At 42.5% G+C, this 17,904-nt stretch overlaps 1 protein-coding gene across 2 annotated transcripts in view; it reads left to right on the forward strand.

The window, feature by feature from the left end:
• The window catches only part of PLEKHG7 (pleckstrin homology and RhoGEF domain containing G7), a 65,161-nt gene that overhangs the window by 14,184 nt on the left and 33,073 nt on the right, over nucleotides 1-17,904 (forward strand). For both annotated transcript variants that reach the window (XM_090042680.1, XM_090042679.1), the window contains exons 2-7: nucleotides 182-935; nucleotides 1,585-1,607; nucleotides 6,875-7,002; nucleotides 9,000-9,040; nucleotides 14,476-14,568; nucleotides 15,833-15,982. In XM_090042680.1, coding sequence (XP_089898806.1) covers nucleotides 207-935; nucleotides 1,585-1,607; nucleotides 6,875-7,002; nucleotides 9,000-9,040; nucleotides 14,476-14,568; nucleotides 15,833-15,982 — 1,164 coding nt within the window. In that variant the 5' untranslated portion in view covers nucleotides 182-206. The remainder of the gene's footprint in view (nucleotides 1-181; nucleotides 936-1,584; nucleotides 1,608-6,874; nucleotides 7,003-8,999; nucleotides 9,041-14,475; nucleotides 14,569-15,832; nucleotides 15,983-17,904) is intronic.

Genomic DNA, 17,904 nt, shown 5'->3' on the forward strand with positions numbered 1-17,904 from the left:
AAAACTTGAAGAATTAAAATGTTATCAGGAATTAATTTTTCAACCCAATTCATTAATAGCAACCAATTTTCAGTAAGAGATAAGGAATTAGTGAAAAAGGGACACGAATCAGAGTTAGATATGCAACATGTAGTTTGTGGATTGAGACTTTTTTCTGACTGTTTTCTGTAATTTATATCAGCTATAGATCTGCATGCTGTAGCTAAATGATGCAAGAGCCGGTTTGTGATTATCCTCTGAAACAGGATAAAGAAACCTACACAGCAGAACATCTTCTCAATAAGGAGATTGAACTACACGTAGAAAATGTGGATTTGTCAGAAAACAGTGACTCAGAAAATGACGTCTTCATACCCTGGGAAACGGAGGTGGTATCAATTTGTGCAGACAGAAAGAGGCCTCCAACTGACTCTGTCCAAAGAAGAGGTTTCGGCGAGTCTTCATTTCTACTGAAATTTCCATTTAAAGAGTATGATGGATGCTACAGTGCCCCTTTCCAGTTTGACAGACATGCTTTGGGAAGGATTTCCACCTCCCCAACTCTCAGAAGACTAAGAAATAGTGTGTCCTCTGCCTCCCAAGTGCAGTCGCTTCAGGACTGCTTTGATGATGCTAAATTGGGATGCCAGAAAGAGCACAGTGGTTCTTTTCATGTTTGTAAAAACTCACCTCAGTGTATTAAGTCTGCCTCCTCCTCGTTGTCACTAGCCTCTTGCCTTCATGCAAAACTACTGTCCTCCAAAGAAAATGTCAAAACTCCATTAGCTGCTTTAGAGCCAGCTGGCCCAAAATCACAGCTGCCCCATCACAAAGATAATCTCAGCAATGGTGGTTCTGACCAAACACTGCAGAACCGTGGGAAGATCAGCTCTGCTACCCTGCCTGGAGATGAACGCACATCTCAGCCAAGCACTCCTCATCAGGAATCTGTTCAGGTAATATGAGCTAAAATGGAACTTGGTTTCCCCTCTTTCTTGGATAAGGTATCGAAATCAATCAGGGGCCAATGCAGTCATCAAGCCACAGAGATTGAGATTGAACTGACCTGTGCGCCACTGCTGAAATCTAACCAGGCGAGAAGTTTTCTCCTTCCTGATCGGTAGCTACGGTGCTGACTCAACAAGGCAGACACAGAAGCAACTGGCCAATGCTAACCATGTGCTTCAGCAAATCACTTGAGCATGTCTTGCTGAATAAGAATGCTCTCAAGCATTTGTTGAAAAGCTTTACCGAATCAAAACCTCAATCCTGTTTAAATTTATTTTAAATGTAGTTTCCCCCTCCTCAGCCATTAGCAATATCACATGATCCCCCAAGCTAGTCTCCTAAGCATTGGACCACCCTTTCTGGGGCTCATCATGAGCAGAGAGACTGTGTGGGGTAAGTTAAAGGGTAAATAGCTTAACTAACTTAGAAAAGTAAGTGGTTCTAAAGGTTTTCATATTTGGTATGGCCAAATAAGCATAAGACAGAAAATAATGAAACCCACCCTGGACTCTATCATGTTTCTCTTGCAGCTCGCTGCTGCATAAAAAATTACAAGTTATTGTCTTTCAAAACAAGTAACTAATGTCTCTCTTTCAGGAAAGGGATCTACTTACATCAAGGTAGGTCTCTATTTGTTTTATCTTATAAACTGAACTTCCTTATTCTTTTTCAGTCTGAGTCAGATCTAATAGTGGAACGCTTGCACTATGTACTTGCATATAAAACTCACATTTAATTTAGATGTATAGGCTCACTTTGTGAAGTATCTGTCACTGGCTTGTTTATACCAAAGCTTGTATCGAGGGTGGCCTTCTCTTCCTGGCAAACTCAGTTATTTTGCATAATATTTCAATCAGGCTGTATGAGGACTACACAGCAAATTGCCAGGAGGGTTGGTCATTTGGATTAACTAACACTTCCAGTGTCAGATTTCATCAGCCAAAGAATGTAAAACTCTAGAAATCTTGCGTGACTTATTCTCCAAAGCTATGTTAGAAAAATCAGCAGAACAGCTATATATTGTTCTCCCGTGTGAGAGAAGCAGATCCATGATTACTGCCTTGTGAAAGGGGTGTTAATCCCACCATCCAGAAAGAATATGTAAATTCTTGGCTTTAAGGAGTTAGTACTGGATGAAGTGATAAGTGTTTGTTCTCAATAATTTGTTATAACGAATATTACTTAGCTCCCCAAAAAGTTGGGTTAATATGGCAAACATTTTTTTTAGGAATTATCATCTTGTTTACAACTGTATTCACTGTGGCCATGCTTGCTGCCCTACTGAATCCACCGTTTGTAAACATGTGAGCAATTAAAGCTTGCTTACTCAACAAACAGCAGCAAGGGGAACACAAAACAAGGGGAAAAATCACAAGCTCCTCCCCACATGTCAAGTGGTTGCTTAATGATGCTGTTATATTCATTTCAAAGAACAGTCTGTTGAAAATTTCAGGGGGAAAGTTCAGGAGCATTGAAGCCCTGGGCTGCTGATGCTTCTGTACTACACAGTTTTGCACAAAATGGGCAAATGACTTGTTCATGACTATACTTTAACTGACTCATTCATACCACATTTCCCTGCCTTAAAGCATTTTTAATAGAAAAGTTCTATCATAATCCCCCAATACTCTAACATGAGGAATTTCAAGACTGGGGTCCATTTGCTGCGTGTCAGTAGACAAGGACATCCTTTCAATATGTGTATGTGCCCAGTTAAAAGCCCATTCTTAATAGTGGAAATTTCCTAGATTTTTCTCAATAGTTGTGATTTCCAATCTATCCTTCAACCTCTGAAATTTATAGCAAAGGGAAAGCATGGTCTCTGTGTGCCACTGAGTAAACAGGAGACTACAGCTAATATGGAAATATCCTGTTTTGATCTGGCGGCCCTACAGAAACACTGCAAGATCGGGGGATCAGTGATTGTGCAAATAGTTCTATGAGCAGGTGTTAACTTTCAGCAGAAAGGTTTCCAGTGTTGCACAGAATTCAAAATTTCAGAAGATCAAACTGGACATTGGGTATATACCAATTTGTATATTGGTAGCTGCAGTAGCGGTATTGAGTATATACCAATTTGTACATCTTGAGCATCTGGCTGTTGACATTTATATGAATAAATGTGTCTTAATCCAAGCCTGTTCAGTCAAAAAAACAGATTGAAAATTTCACCAAGTGAGTTATATGCTTGTGGACAGTAAATAAGGAAGTTATTTAATGTTTTTTCTAAGCCTGCATTATCTCCACTAACTGTTCTGGCCAAAATTAGGATTTTCTGAAATGTAAGAAAAACTACTACTTTTATGTTTCTCTTTTTTGAAGCCCAGTAGTTGCTTCAAGTTCTAAGCAAGGGATTTATTCAACTCTTATTTTATCCAAATCAGTTAATCTAATCTTACAGCTAATCCTCTATTATCACAGCTAGGGGAAATGACTGGAATGTCAGGGCATTCTCCTCCAATTCAAAGCATGTGTGGAGAGCTCATTTCCTACCTTTAACTGGATAGATGTGTATCCCTTTTTAATGGAGTGCTCCTTTTCCGCTCAGTTTAGTAATTCATTTTCTCTCTCTCAGTCCAACCCACCTGTTGTAGAATGCACCATATACATAAATCCTGATTTTTTTTCTCTCTATACAAGCTCCTCTTAGACCCTGAAGTGCAGCTAATTGTTCAATAGGATAAGAGTCCAGGTTCATGCACTTTTGAAATCCTATTTATCCCTTCGTGTCATTCAAATAGTTTTGAATATAACACTCTACTACATAACACCTTACTACTATAGCAAACTATATATACTAACTCCTTAAAACAGAGTCCAACCATTCTTCTTGATTTGTAATGTAAACAATCCCTTCAGTCAGCAACATTCATAATATTATGAACATCCTATACCACTGATTATTGTGATTCAGCCAACTGTTTTTACTCTTACACACAACATATTTATTCTATTAATAAATATGCTTCATGGTATAGGTCATGGGTTCCCTGACACATCTGAGACGTATTCTAAATGACAGTAAGGAAAAAAGTGTGAACACATCAAGGTCCATACCTTAGAACAGAGTATATTCCGTTGCTAGGAGTGACTGTATACAGTGCATGTTAAAATTTTCCAGAACCTCATTTACTTAAAGGTTTTTAATCATTTGATGTCTTGCTTCACTGGCAAAAGGGATTCAAAAAGGAAGAATTATTGTACAAGTATTTACTATGCTTGCTGTGGTCCAATTCTTCCATCAGATGCACATGATTTTTTCAAGCATGTACGAATGAAATACATCCCCTCCCTCTAAAAAAAATGTGAACCTAACACTTGTTGGCAGAAAACAACAGTGAAATGCCTCCATTCTTTGCATACGACTCACATTCTACTAATTTGCTTGTCATTTCTGCTTTACTTTGCCAGGAAAATCAGCAAAAAAAATCCAATATAAACACTGTCCCAAAGGGTGCAGATTTATTCCAAAAAATGTGCACTTAGGCAGGTAAATCACTGATGTTCACAGAAGGTGAATCTATCCAGTGCAATGCAACAATGCATTGAGACACACTATACGTTCCTCCCACTGTAGCACCGCCTTACCGAGAAGCATTATAGTTACGTTAGAATGGCAATGCATGCGCTCCAATAAACTCTGCCTCTTCCGTACTTTAGGGTTTACATATGCATGCGCTCTAGAGGGATCCATGGGCATGGCCTCAGTTTGTACGCATAGACTAAAGGATCTTTCTGTCTACCTAGTAGGCACACATCTGTGGAAAGTAAGACCTTTATATCTGATTTCAGTAAACCTACTCTTTAATTCAATTCCAAGGACTAGCAAATATGCCATTTGGCATAACTGTTGTCAAGAAACTTATGTCCAGGTCAAAGCAGATTGTTATTAAGTACTTTTAAGGATCAATACTAGAAAATTCTAAAATGGAATAATAAATCCAAGGTGAAAAAACTGCTGCCTTTACCATTTTAGCAATTTCTATATAAAAAGTTGTTAACCCACCAGTTTGTAGCAGCTGTCTTGCACAGGCACAAAATGACTAGAAGGTTATCTGTACTGGAAATAGGGATGTGGGGTGCTCATTAGCAGTTTTAATACTGTTCTACAATATTTGTATAGTCACTGTTCCATGCCCGCTCACTAACATTTGTACTGTGGCAACACCTGAAATCCAAAATTAGGGGACCAGACACCTCTGGATTAAGCACTGTGTTCATGCATATATAACTAGAAAACAATTCCTTTCTCCTCTCCCCATTACCCCTCCATTATTAGAATTTATGGTAGGGGGAAAATGAACCCCCCCCCCCCGCCCTGGCACCGGACCCCCAGCTGCAGTCTGCCTGATGTGGTGGGGAAAGCCCACAGTAAGGTCTTTCCTCCCCTCACCCAGCTGGAGCAGGGAGCCAGCCATGACTTCCCCAGCCATACCCCCTCCTCAGCCTCCAAGCCAGCCGTGGAGGGGATTGGGGAAACCCCCACCCCCAACACAGCACTGGACCCCCCAGCCAGTGTCTGCCCAGAATGGTAGAAGGAGGCCAACAGTGGGAACCTTCCTCCCACTGCCTACCCAAAGCTGGCAGCCAGGTGTGTGTCCAGTGCCAGGAGGGGGTGGTCTGCCCCACCCCGTCCTCAGGCAGCCAGAGGAGTGATAGTATTCCAGCTAGGGAGCAGAGGGGTGAGGCAAACCCTGCTCTACTGCAGCAGACAGCACAGCCCAGGGTTGCAAAGCACCCTGGGATGCTGGAGGACTGTGAGTTGACTTGAACCAGGAAGGGGTCAGGGACAGAAGTTCCATAAACCAGTTTGACCTAAATCAGTTAAATCTGATACTACATCCAACCAGGTTTACCTTAAACCAGTTTTGGCCATTTTGAAAGCTGTTTATGTGGACTGAACTTCTGTTCTGTTACAGGTTTAAATCAGTTGATCACTTAAACTGGTCTGTGTAACTTCTGTCCCTAGCCCTTGAGGCATATGATACCCTAAATGGCAGGGTTTGAAATATTGGGATTTTTCAGGAATTTGAAATGTGTGACTACTCTCTACAGCAGTGGTGCTCAATCTTTTCGGCCAGTGGGCCAGATGGGTAGTGCCAAATCCCTGCCCAGGTCAGATACTACAGGGCCCCATCTGGCACAAAGTTGGGGGGTGGGGGAGGGAGGACAGCCCGGCCCAATCTAGCTGTGCCAGAGGACGGCATGTGGCCTGGCCCCATGGGACAAAGGAAGCATGGGCCAGCCCCTCAGGAGGAAGGGGACATGGCCTGGCCCCAAACTGGCCAGGGGAAGGGAAGGAGGCATGGCTGCATGGAGGGAAAGGGTATGGCCTGGCTCAGATTGGCTGGCTGCAGGGGAGGGTCATGGCTCAAGTCCAACCTGCCCCATGAGGCTTGTACTCCATGGGGCTTAGAATTGTAGAAGCTGCCTGGCTCAGATTGGCTGCCTGGGGCAGGAACGGCGCTGCTGTCACAGCTCCCCCACCACTTAATTTCCCAACCCATTGGGAGCCCCATGGGCCAGATTTCAAGGGCCCATGGGCCACATATGGCCCACAGACAAGAGAATGAGCACCCCTGCTCTAGAAGTTTATAAATCTGAAACAGCATTAAACAGTCAAAAGGCAGTTAAATATAGAAAGGAGCCCCCAAATTTGTCATATGCCAGGAACTTACATTCATAAGAACATGGACTAGAAGAAGCCTCCCAGGACGTTGAGTCCAGTCTCTTACATTTATAGGCAATCAGTTAAACCAAATCCCTCACTACGCACCTTCTGATTTTGGGTTTTTTGCTTGGTGGCAGTGCTGGGTATCGGTAGTCAGCAATTTGTAAATGACCTAATATTGAAGAGATGCTAAATGTGTTGTTGTATTCCAAACAGATCAGCAGAACGCAGGCGCAGCTCCATCGTAGTAAGTCTGCCAGGACTTGAAGTGTTCCCTGGAGACCTCCTGGTATCAGACACTGCTGTTGACTACCTGCACCACTCAGCACTGCTGCCAAATGCAGGTCAGGCACAGGATGGGATTTGCTTGCATCACATTCTTAAAGACCATGCATACAAAGTGAAATGACTTTATATAACAGCTATAAACTAACACTCCTCACGCATACAAAGTGAAATGGTTTATATAACAGCTATAAACTAACACTGCTCATGCATACGAAGTGAAATGGTTTATATAACAGCTATAAACTAACACTGCTCAGGATGCAGATGCCTAATTCATAAATTCTGTACATGTTAGGTATTATCAATGATCTTTGCTGTTCAGTACATCCATTTAACAAATCCTGATCACAGTAACAGCAATTAGCATCACCATTCATTTATGAAAAGAGACACTAACTCTAAAAGACATTCTAAGAGATAAATAAGCAAGTTAAACTTTAACTATCAGTGGGCTGATAAGGATGTTGCTTGATATTTAGCAACCTGTTTCAAAGCCAAACAAATACAGGTCTTTCCTTAGTCTACAACTGACTTGATGCTGAAGTTTATCCATTCATTAAGGCCAAGATTTAGTCTAGGAACCATGAGGGGAAATCAAGTGCTGTCAATCAGATAAGGTGTTCTCACTGAACAATTCAGTTTGCAGTTATATCAAAATAGGATTTGAAGATGGTGTGGACCTTTCATTTTATTGCAGTGGTATGCAAGCACATGCTTAATTCTGAAGGGTAAGTGTGCTTAAATGCATTCATGAATCAGGGATTGTGCTATTAGGGTTTGTCCACACACAGAGATTTACTGGTATTGTACTCTTGTTTCAGCATAAGAAAACACCCACAACAATGAGTTACACTGATGTTACATAGCAGTATTATTATATTGGCATAATTATATTTATAAATATCCCTTTATAGAAACAACACCACAAAATAACAGACAGACCCAGTTTACTTGTAAGGTGGATGACATCTTTTAAGAATTAACCTGAGATCTGACTATTCGTGCAGTATCATGCCATGATCACAGCATGCAGCCCTGCAGCTGGGTTCTCAGTAGTGCTGACCATCTGCTGTGACCATGAGACTTCAGGATGCTTAGAGCTCCTGAAAATCCAGCCACTGGTGCACATCAGTGTTGCCTGGAGGGCCTGACTCAAAGGACCTTACTGAGCTTTAGGCCTGGCCACAATCTTCCTGAACACAAAAGTTAAAGATTAGTTACCATATTTACTTGACTCCAAAGTTCAGGAGGTTTTACTCCCAATCAAGATAGAAAACAAAAAGCCTCATCTTAGACTGAAGCACCAGGCTGAGACAGGCTTAGCTCCAGTTTTGGCAGCTATCTTGGGGCTAAAACCAGAGGTGAGCCACTGCCTGCCCCCAACCAGGATGGCTTACTTGGCAGGGGCAGGGGTTTGCAGCCGGAGGAACGCCAGGGACACCAATGTGTGCCACATGAAAGGAGCATGGGGGAGACCACTCAGCCTGCCCACCCCTTACCTTCTGCTCCAGCTCAACCTCTGATCTCTCCAGCCCCGACCCAGCCAGGAGCTGCTGCCATTTCTCCCAAGTTGGGCTGGGGCTGGGCCTGGGCCATCCCTGCTGCTGACTGCCCTGGAACTGGAGCAGAGCTGCAGCAGAGGGTAAGTGGGGCTCATGGGAGGACAGGCATGGATTAAGGGGGCAAAGCAGGAGGGGCAAGCAGAGGCATGGAAGAGTGAGGGTGGGAAGCAAGGGGCAGGTATGGAAGGAAAGGGACAGGCATCTGGCCCCTCATCCTAATGCTGCTCCCCCTGCCACGGCAGTAGAGGGGATGAATTCAAGACAACCTTCCAGTAATTAGATTCTATACATGGAAACTTATAACACATTTATAATTTTCCTTGTCTAAACTCTAATTACTGGGGAGGGGCTTTTAAATTCCAGGTTAACTTGGATTCAGGTAACTACAGTAAGTATAATTTTATTTCCCCTTAAGAAAAAATATTCTTGATTTCTTTAAGAAAACGTAGCCACAAGCTAATATTCATATATGTATTTGTTTCACCCATTAGAGTCCAAAAAGTCAAGGTGGCCATTCATCAAGAAAGGAGCTGTGAGTACTTCACAACATATTTTTCCTTTAACTGTATGTTCCAGAGATGAATACTCTAAAAAGCTAAAAATCTTTTTTCATTTTACTGCCTTTACAGAAAAAAATGAGGGTAGTGAAAATTAACTGTAAAAGCATTGGTTGGCCAGGTACTTAAGCACATGCTTAATTTCAAAGAGATGAGTAATGCCATTAAGCACACAGACAATGCAGTGATGAAAGACATAGATGCCTAGAGAGTGTTGGGAAAAGCAAAATGAATTATCTCCCAGTGAATGTATACACAATTAATGCATTTGGTGGCTGATGTTCTGATAATGTGGTGTGCTTTAATTTATGATAGCATGTGCTAGCTAGCTCTATCTCTCTCAGCTCTCTTGGTTAGTCCAGAAGGTGCAAACCTCCCCTGCCTTCTACTGAAGTTCTCTAGCCTGCATTACACAAGAGGTCAGGTTAAATATCCCTCATACATCATGCATTCATGTAACACTGTGCATGGCACGCAGCTGCACTTAATTGAAATATTCCAAATGTGGCCAAAATATAACAAAATAGGAAGTGAATCTCGGGCCCTTGTCAGATATTTAGCCCCCTGTGATATCAAACTCAAGCACACAAGACCTGTACAAGCAACCCTTACATTAGAAAGTGGGCATTTGTGAGAATTAAGTGGATTTTGTCCAGGTTTCTGTTATATTTATATTTATTTCTTAAAGGTGTGTAACACCCTGCAAGATTAGCTATTTTAACAGTTATTTTCTATGTGATGATATCTGCACCCGACTCATTGTGAGGAGAACTTGATTAGACTGAGATCCGAGGGAGAACCTCCGTACGTAAGAAATAGAAAATACAACATAGGGAGGGCTCTTTCCCTCCCATCACCAGAAAAAAGCAGAAAATTGCTGACGGACTCTGCAGTCCACTCTCCTTAACAATTTAAACATCCACCTGGGTTCTGAGCTTTTTGCTCCCCGAGATGGCTCTGTTCATTTCCATCCTGTTTGTGGCTTAGGAATGATGTAGGATACAATGAGACTGAACAACAGCTTCTTCGGGGGTAACAAAGAAGTTTTTTCCCACTGGAGCCAAAATTGGCACAGAGCTAGAGGAAGTTGTTTTGTGTTGGGGTTGTGGGTTTTTTATTTTTGGTTTTTTGTTTGTTTGTTTGTTTTTTACCTTGGAACAGGAAAGCGGTCTTACCTTCTTCACCAGGTTAGTTATGTACAGTTAGATCAATTGCTGTATAACTTTAGTTATTCAGTCATTTATAAGGATGCTCAGTTAATTACAATTTATGGCTGATATCCACTGTTGATAAAAGGCCAATGGGTGAGCTCAGCTCACAAAAATTAGAGCATGCTAGGATGTTTCTGCAAATTGTGGATGTTGTACTTGTAGAAAATTGGAAGATGCCAAGGATTTTCCAGACAAAGGCCCCATTGTGGTAATCTAACAACCTCATAAGGAACAGAATGGGAGCATTCAAACATTGAAGCAAATGTTAGGGGTAAGCTCGTGTTATGGCTTACACGGAGAGGACCTCATAACCCTTCCAAAGCCACTGAACTATTCCTAGAACAGTAACAAATAAAGCGGTACCTGCCACTTAGAGCCCATCCCTGTGTCCATCTTCGCTTGCCTACAATTTCCTGAGATTGTTTTTCCAGTGACTGAACAACTGAAACAACAGTAATTGCAACAGTCACTTCTGATTTGCTTTGATCATTTCAATAATAAGATTTTTTTTCCAGTGATATAACTAGGACAGGGTAACTGGGACAGTTGATCTGGGCACCAGCAGTGATGAATCCAAGCTCACATTCATACCCCTCTTCCACAGTGAAGGTGACATGCCAGCAGATTCATTTCCTTATGCCTGGATCCCCTGCAGCCCCCTTTCCAGCCCTCCTGCTCCCTGCCTGCTCCTCAAATGTCCTCCAGTCTAGGAGCAGGTGCCATTCCCAGCCCTGCCCAGCATTTCATACACCTGTTCCCCATGGCTGGAGGCCCTAAACAAACTGCAGGAGAGGGAGAGGGAGCAAAGACCCAACCTCTGTCAGTGCCACTGACCCAGCACCCCATGCAGCTGCCCCCCATAGCTCTCAGCTAGAGTGGAGCATAAGCAGTCCTGGGACTTTCCCTACCTCTGGGTCTGCAGGGGACAGCAGCAGGAACGAGTTTCCAGGCACTCCTGTGCCTTGCCCACCTCCTGAGAGCCCTCTCTACTCCACAAGCAGGTGCTGGAGATGGGGACCTACCAGCTATCACCATCACCACTGTCCTGGGCACTGCCACTTACTGATGCCCCCAGCTGGAGCAGAGCAGGAGCAGCCCTGGAACTTCCCCCACCCCTGGGGCAGCCAGGGACAGTGGTGGCAGTGGGAGGGTTTCCCCCTTCTTGTACCCAGAGGCAACCTCTGCTGGAGAGTGGGGGAGGGGAATGAAATGGGAAGGGTGGTACTGCCAAGAGTAGGGGGAGGAGTGGTCTTAACCACGCTGGGGCTCCAAAATTCCCTGGCAGCTGAAGCCCTGGCACAGTCCACCCACAGTGGGGGGTTGCAGCCTCCCCCATGGCATCAGTGGCATCTCCTACACCCCACTTTTTGAAATCCGAGACCCACACAGATGCACCAACTTGGGAAGAAGGGAGGGAAGAAAGAAAACAGCTGCCACCATAGCCCCTCAATTACACTGGTGGCATAGTGGCAACCAGTCACCACTGCCCATGTGTGTAGCAGCTGGCTATATCATTGCATCTCTAGCTATTTTCCTTGCTGTACCTAGGAGGTCCCTGATCCTGCACTCTGATCCATGCAGACTGGCCCGCAAAGGCTGGGATCCACAGGGACCAGTTCTCAAGTGAAAGCCACAAGGGTTATTTGAGAGCAAAGTCAGGACATGGTTTAATTATGACTTCAATTCATGAAAGAGAAAAATACTTTTCATTTGTCAAATTAGACCTCCATTAAACACCTGCTTACGTGCCCTGTTCAAGTCCCAGTGGCATCAGCAGGCTTAGGGCCTTGTTTCAGTGCTTTGTCTTACACGCAGGCAATTAGACTGCCTTTTTAATGATTAAAAATAAATAAAAGAACCCCAAGAATTTGTTTTCCTCAAGTTAGCATTGGTGAATAAAATCTCTTCTTGCAGAATGAGAAGAAGATGCAACAAAATAACTACTTCTACATATGTCTTGTATTATTTAATATAGATGGCCATAATATATTTGTTATACTGCACCAATATTGAATGTACAGAACTGGCAAGCTTCTATTGTTACTTCAATTATAAAACAATGAAAATGTGCTTTTGGATAGGGTTATGAAGCGCGTACCCTTGTTTAAATTAGTTCCTTTTCCCCATTATCCTATTTTGTGACTTTAGAAATACCATAACGTTTGATTTTTACAGTTTTCAATATTAATAAACAGCCCATATCATCATGCTTATTAGTAATTTCACTGTAGGAGGTCTGCATCAAATTCAGATCCAGTGCTGCTATGGTTGCTAATGAGCTTCAACTCTATCTGTACCCTCAGAGCAGTAGAAGCACAGAGGAAATCAGTTATGTTTATTGCTATTAACTAACAGAGACAATATGTATATGCTTCTCAGTTTAAAAATAATGTTGAATTTCTGGGCTAGTGCCCAAGTTAAATCTGTATCTATGGAGTGTGACCTAAAAATTTTTATTTGAAAGTGAGTGCACACACTTCCCTTTCTAAGTTACGCACCCCAAGTACATCACAGTATTAAGTCATAAAGCTACTTGAAATCTACCTTTTTTCTCTGCTTATGCTATTTATCCACTGTTTTTCTGGCACTCTGAACAATGAAAATAAACAGGCAAGTTAGGCTTTTGGTAAGACTCAATAGCAAGTCTATGTTACTTTCCTGTCCTTGAGCACTAGCACGATTAAAAGATGATTGATCAATTTGCACTGAATAATATACCTTGAGTTTCTTGTTTCCTGCAAGCAAAATTCTCCAGTTTATCAGTCAAAATTACTCAAGTTTCTTAACTCCCAAACAAATACCTCGCAAGGGGTTTGCTGCAAATATGAAATGTTTTAATTTCAAATCTTCCCAGACATGGATCCTAACCCAGTAAACACTTATACAGGTACTTAATTTTACACACACAAAAAGTTGCACTGAGTTCAATACTTTAGTAAAACTGTTATTTGCCAAAGCCTATACTCTGACTGCAAGGATTTTTTGAGATTAGCCAGTATTCACTTTTGCCTGATTTCACTTTACAATTTTGCAAATATTAGTTCTTTTAAGGCCTAAATAATGCACTGCATTTTTAAAATTGTTCTAAGACTTCAGACCTAAACTTTGTCTTTTTTGAGCTGCTCATTTGTTGAAAGATAAATATATGTATAGGTCATTCCAGGATCCCAAGCTATGAATGAGAAAATCGAGGTTCTTTATTTAACACGTGCAACAAACTGCTCACAAACAATTCAAACATCGGTAGCTAATCTTGAGACTGGGGCTTTTTTGTGTGTGTGAATGATGCACACATAAAGGTTTGCAAGATTTCATTATTTAAAAGCTGCTTGCAATACTAGTTTTGCTTCCTCCTCAGATTCTCTTATGGAACTAATCAACCCAGCTCCAGTTATGAATTTAAGATTATTTAAACCTAACTTTGGTTTTCAATTTATCAGCATTGTTCAAAATTCAGCTTTCACCAGTATTTCCTTAATAAAGCCTAAGCACGTAAAGAATTATCACAAGCAAATCACACAGTTTAATCAACATTTACTTTCAAAACCTAATGAAAAGTTAAAGCACTAAATGCAATGGTGTTGGCTTGGGCTTGCTTGCAAACACTACAGGCAAAGCTGGTTTTAAAAGAATCCTTCCACTGATTCTTTTTTCCCCATGAAACATTTTCTCTCACTCTTAAGTGGCATGAAATTTTATTTTTACAGAAATTCAGTGTCATGCTAAATTTGACCAGACAGTGTTGTCTTTAAATGTGTGGCCTAAAGTAGTAAAGTATTCAAGATGAGAATATTCTGAAGGAAAAAAAAGGCTTAACCTCATGAATTTCCCAGTCCTGTATCTCTGATTGCACTGGAAGTTTTACAGGAGCAAAGCACACAGAATTTATTCCCTGATGTGTATTTTGAGCACAGCCCATCATTAGTTGTTATATTCCAGGTTAGCAACTGTCAAAGACTGCTGCACTCAGTAACTAGATCTCATTGTGCCAAAGGGCCACACTGACCTTGGCTCCTACCCATTTCCAACACATAGAAGTAAATGACAGTTGCTGCAGTCTCACTCCTGCCGCTGCGCTTTGTTTGGCAAAGAAATCAAATATTAGAGGTGAAGTACTTGCAGGTGAGAAAATACTGCAGTTAGTATGACTACTTAGCTCTTCAAAATAACGTATGTTGAATTTGCTTATCTTTAAACAGAGTAAAGACAAAAAGCAAATGTCTGACCTGGAAAACTGTCTTTCGACCATTAAAATTACAGACTGCAGTGGTTATGAGTTTTGCAGCTTTAAGGTACTGAACTACTCAATGTACTGTATTGATAGCTTTATCTATCAGACTCTTTTAAAACTCTTATCTCCACTATCCCTTTTTAAAACGAGTCTTTCCCATTCCTTTAATCAATATGTGCAATCTACATGCAAAATACGTGCACAAATTCAAGCTATAATTCTTGCAATAGGTGGCTGATCTCGTGGAATAGTACATAATCTAAATGTCAGGAAATCGTGGCTTATTTCCAGCTCTACCAATCATCCGGTGACTTACCCTGTTTGGGCCAGAGCAGGGGCAGGCAATTATTTTGGGCAGAGGGCCGCTTACTGAGTTTTGGCAAGCCATCCAGGGCTGCATAACAGGCAGCTCAGGGCAGATAAATATTAATTTTCTAAATTTTTTAGGGGCCCTGCAGGCCAGATAGAATGGCCTGGCGGGCTGCACCCAGCCCCCGGGCTGCATTTTGCCCACCCCTCAGCTAGAGTCTACAGTCTGTAGGCAACTACGCCCCCTCCTAGGTACCTAAATTTCTGCTGGTTTGCATGCACAGGGCTGGTGCCATCCACAACCAATCAGCTGCTTGGAGCCCTAACCAGAGCCCTGGAAGCCCCAGGTAGGATTCTCTAAAGAGGCAGAGGAGTGCCTGCCATACCAATACAGTCCAATCCTGTGCTGTCTTCAGACCATGCCTAGGCCAAAGATAGCCTGGGAACATACATCTGTGAGATGTGTGCGTGTCCCAGGTCGAGCACTAATATAGGATCTGGCTTAGGTTCAAAACTGCTCTGCTGAATTGGAGCACAGGCTTGCTAAACTCTGCCCTTACCAGGACCTACCTCTGTGCCAGTGTAAAAATGCCCTTATGTACTTAACTTGGGGCTAAGGATTTCACCCAGTGGTGGAGCACCTAAAAGTTGGACCGGGTATTGCAATGCTAAGCAGAACGATACCTAAGTACCTGCGAACGTTTAACTTTCTGTGATCGCTTCATGGTAGTGTTGTGTGACTCTGTCCAAACCACATGAAGATCTTCAGATATAATATGCTACAAGTGCAAAATACTATTATCTATTGCTATCATAGCACATTATCATACTTAAGAATAAAAAGCCAAGGTTTTATTATTATTGTTGCTGTTGTTAAACCTTCAAAAAAGGAATGCCAACTCTAGTTGTCAAGGCCATTGTACACAGCCAAATATATTGCAGCAATTCATGTATGTTATTTTGTCAGCTATTTTACATGAAATAAGTCGAATGTCTTCTTTTTCTCCCATCAATAGAATAAAACTTGGCATGAATTTGTAGAGAATCAATGGACTGAACAGAAAGACACTGATGATTGTTTAGAACTGAAGAAAGAAGCGGCTGTGTGGGAACTCTTTACAAGCGAATGCACTTACTTTTTGGACCACTTGCTGGTTCTCAAAATGGTAACTCCAGATTTTCTTTCTCCAGTAAATTAAACGAGTTGTTTGTCCTGCCAACAGTACAGGAGAAAGGAAATCATATATAACCTTTCATTCTTGTATCTGCATTACGTATGCTCTTCTTATATATGCATCACCTGTCTTTTTTCGTCAACCTTTTTCCATAGTTTTGTTGCTCATTTCATCCAATTGAAATCTACTCCATTATTTGCCTCTTCTCCATACTTGGCATCACTTTCTCTTGGTTCATTTTCAACAGCACCAGCAGCAATTTCACAATTTATCTTGCTATCGCTGTATCTGAACACCAAATTCAGACTGGTAATGCTAAATGTTTCATCATGAATGGTTAGGGGCTGAGGCATATGACTTATGAGAAGAGGCTGGAGGAACTGGGATTATTTAGTCTGGAGAAGAAAAGACTGGGAGGGGACTTAATAGCTGCCTTCAACTACCTGAAGGGGGGTTCGAAAGAGGATGGAGTTAGGCTGTTCTCAGTGGTGGCAGATGACAGAACAAGGAGTGACAGCCTCAAGTTGCACCACGGGAAGTTTAGGTTAGATATTAGGAAAAACTCTCTCACAAGGAGTGTAGCAAAGCACTGGAATGGGTTACCCAGAGACGTGGTGGAATCTCCATCCTTGGAGGTTTTTGAGACCCAGATAGACAAAGCCTTGATTGGGATAATCTAGTTGGGGATGGTCCTACCTTGAGCAAGGGGTTGGAACTAGGTGACCTTCTGAGGTCCCTTCCAACCCTAATATTCTATGATTACTGGCCTATAACATTTTGTACTCTTAGCTTAACAACTGGGTTTGGAGAGGACTAAAAGGTGTGGCTGTGTCAGCCAGATTAGAACATGAACATATAAAATTTAGCAGGCCAGTAATACCAGTATTTCAAGCTATTCCTGCAGCTGAAAAAAAAATCAAACTCAGTTGTATCCTAGTCAAGAGAATTATCTGTATTAGTTTGAAGTCAGGCAGGAGGCAGGGCAGGGTGGCACCTTAAGCTGCTTGTACACGCCACAGGGGTTTAATTTGGTTTACTTCTCCCTAAATTGAAACAGTGGGTTTTTAAAAACACTGCTTCAATTTAGACAGAATTAAACTGAACTAAACCCCCATGGCATGTATACAAGGGTGGGAGCCCAATCCTTACCTGCCTCTTCGGGAGGGAAGTGGGGGGGGCAGGGAGTGAGCTGCCAGTGGACCAAACAGTCCAAGCTGCATGGGGGCCTCCCAGGTGGCACCCACCCACTGACACCCAGCCCGGGTGGTCCCACAGCCACAGGGGGAAGCACCAGACCCCCGCACAGCTCAGACAGGCAGGCAGGCTCTGGGGAGAATGAAAGAAAAAAGATCAGGCTCACCATTTTTTTTTTCTTCAGCAAAGCCAGCCTGCAGAGGCTGCTGCCGATTCCCACAACCCCTGAGCTCTGCAAGGCCCACCAAGTCCTGAGCATGTCAACTTCAGCACCCCATGCACTGTTGCGCTTTGTTAGGTAGCAAACTAAAACACCTTGAAGGTGTTTTATGTTGCTATGTACCAAAGTCATTTAAAGCAAAAAATGCTGCTGAGCATGCAAACAACGCCATTAAAATGGAATATGCCGCTGAACCTGCAAACAGCAACACCGTTAAAGCGGTGCAAAGGGGCATTTAAGCCACTTTAAAGGCCAATTTTATGGTGTGTACAAAGGCCCTTAGAGACTAACTGGTTCAGAGAAACCTTAGGACAGGGGCGGGCAATTATTTCCAGTGCAGGGCCACTTACTGAGTTTTGACAAGCCATCAAGGGCCAAATGACAGGCAGCCAGGGGCAGATAAATATTCATTTTCTAAATTTTTTTAGGGGCCCTGCAGGCCAGATAGAATGGCCTGGTGGGCTGCATCTGGCCCATGGGCTGCATTTCACCCACCGTT

This window comes from Crocodylus siamensis, chromosome 4, assembly GCF_052110815.1.
Source record: "Crocodylus siamensis isolate JL-2025a chromosome 4, ASM5211081v1, whole genome shotgun sequence".
NCBI lineage: Eukaryota > Metazoa > Chordata > Crocodylia > Crocodylidae > Crocodylus > Crocodylus siamensis.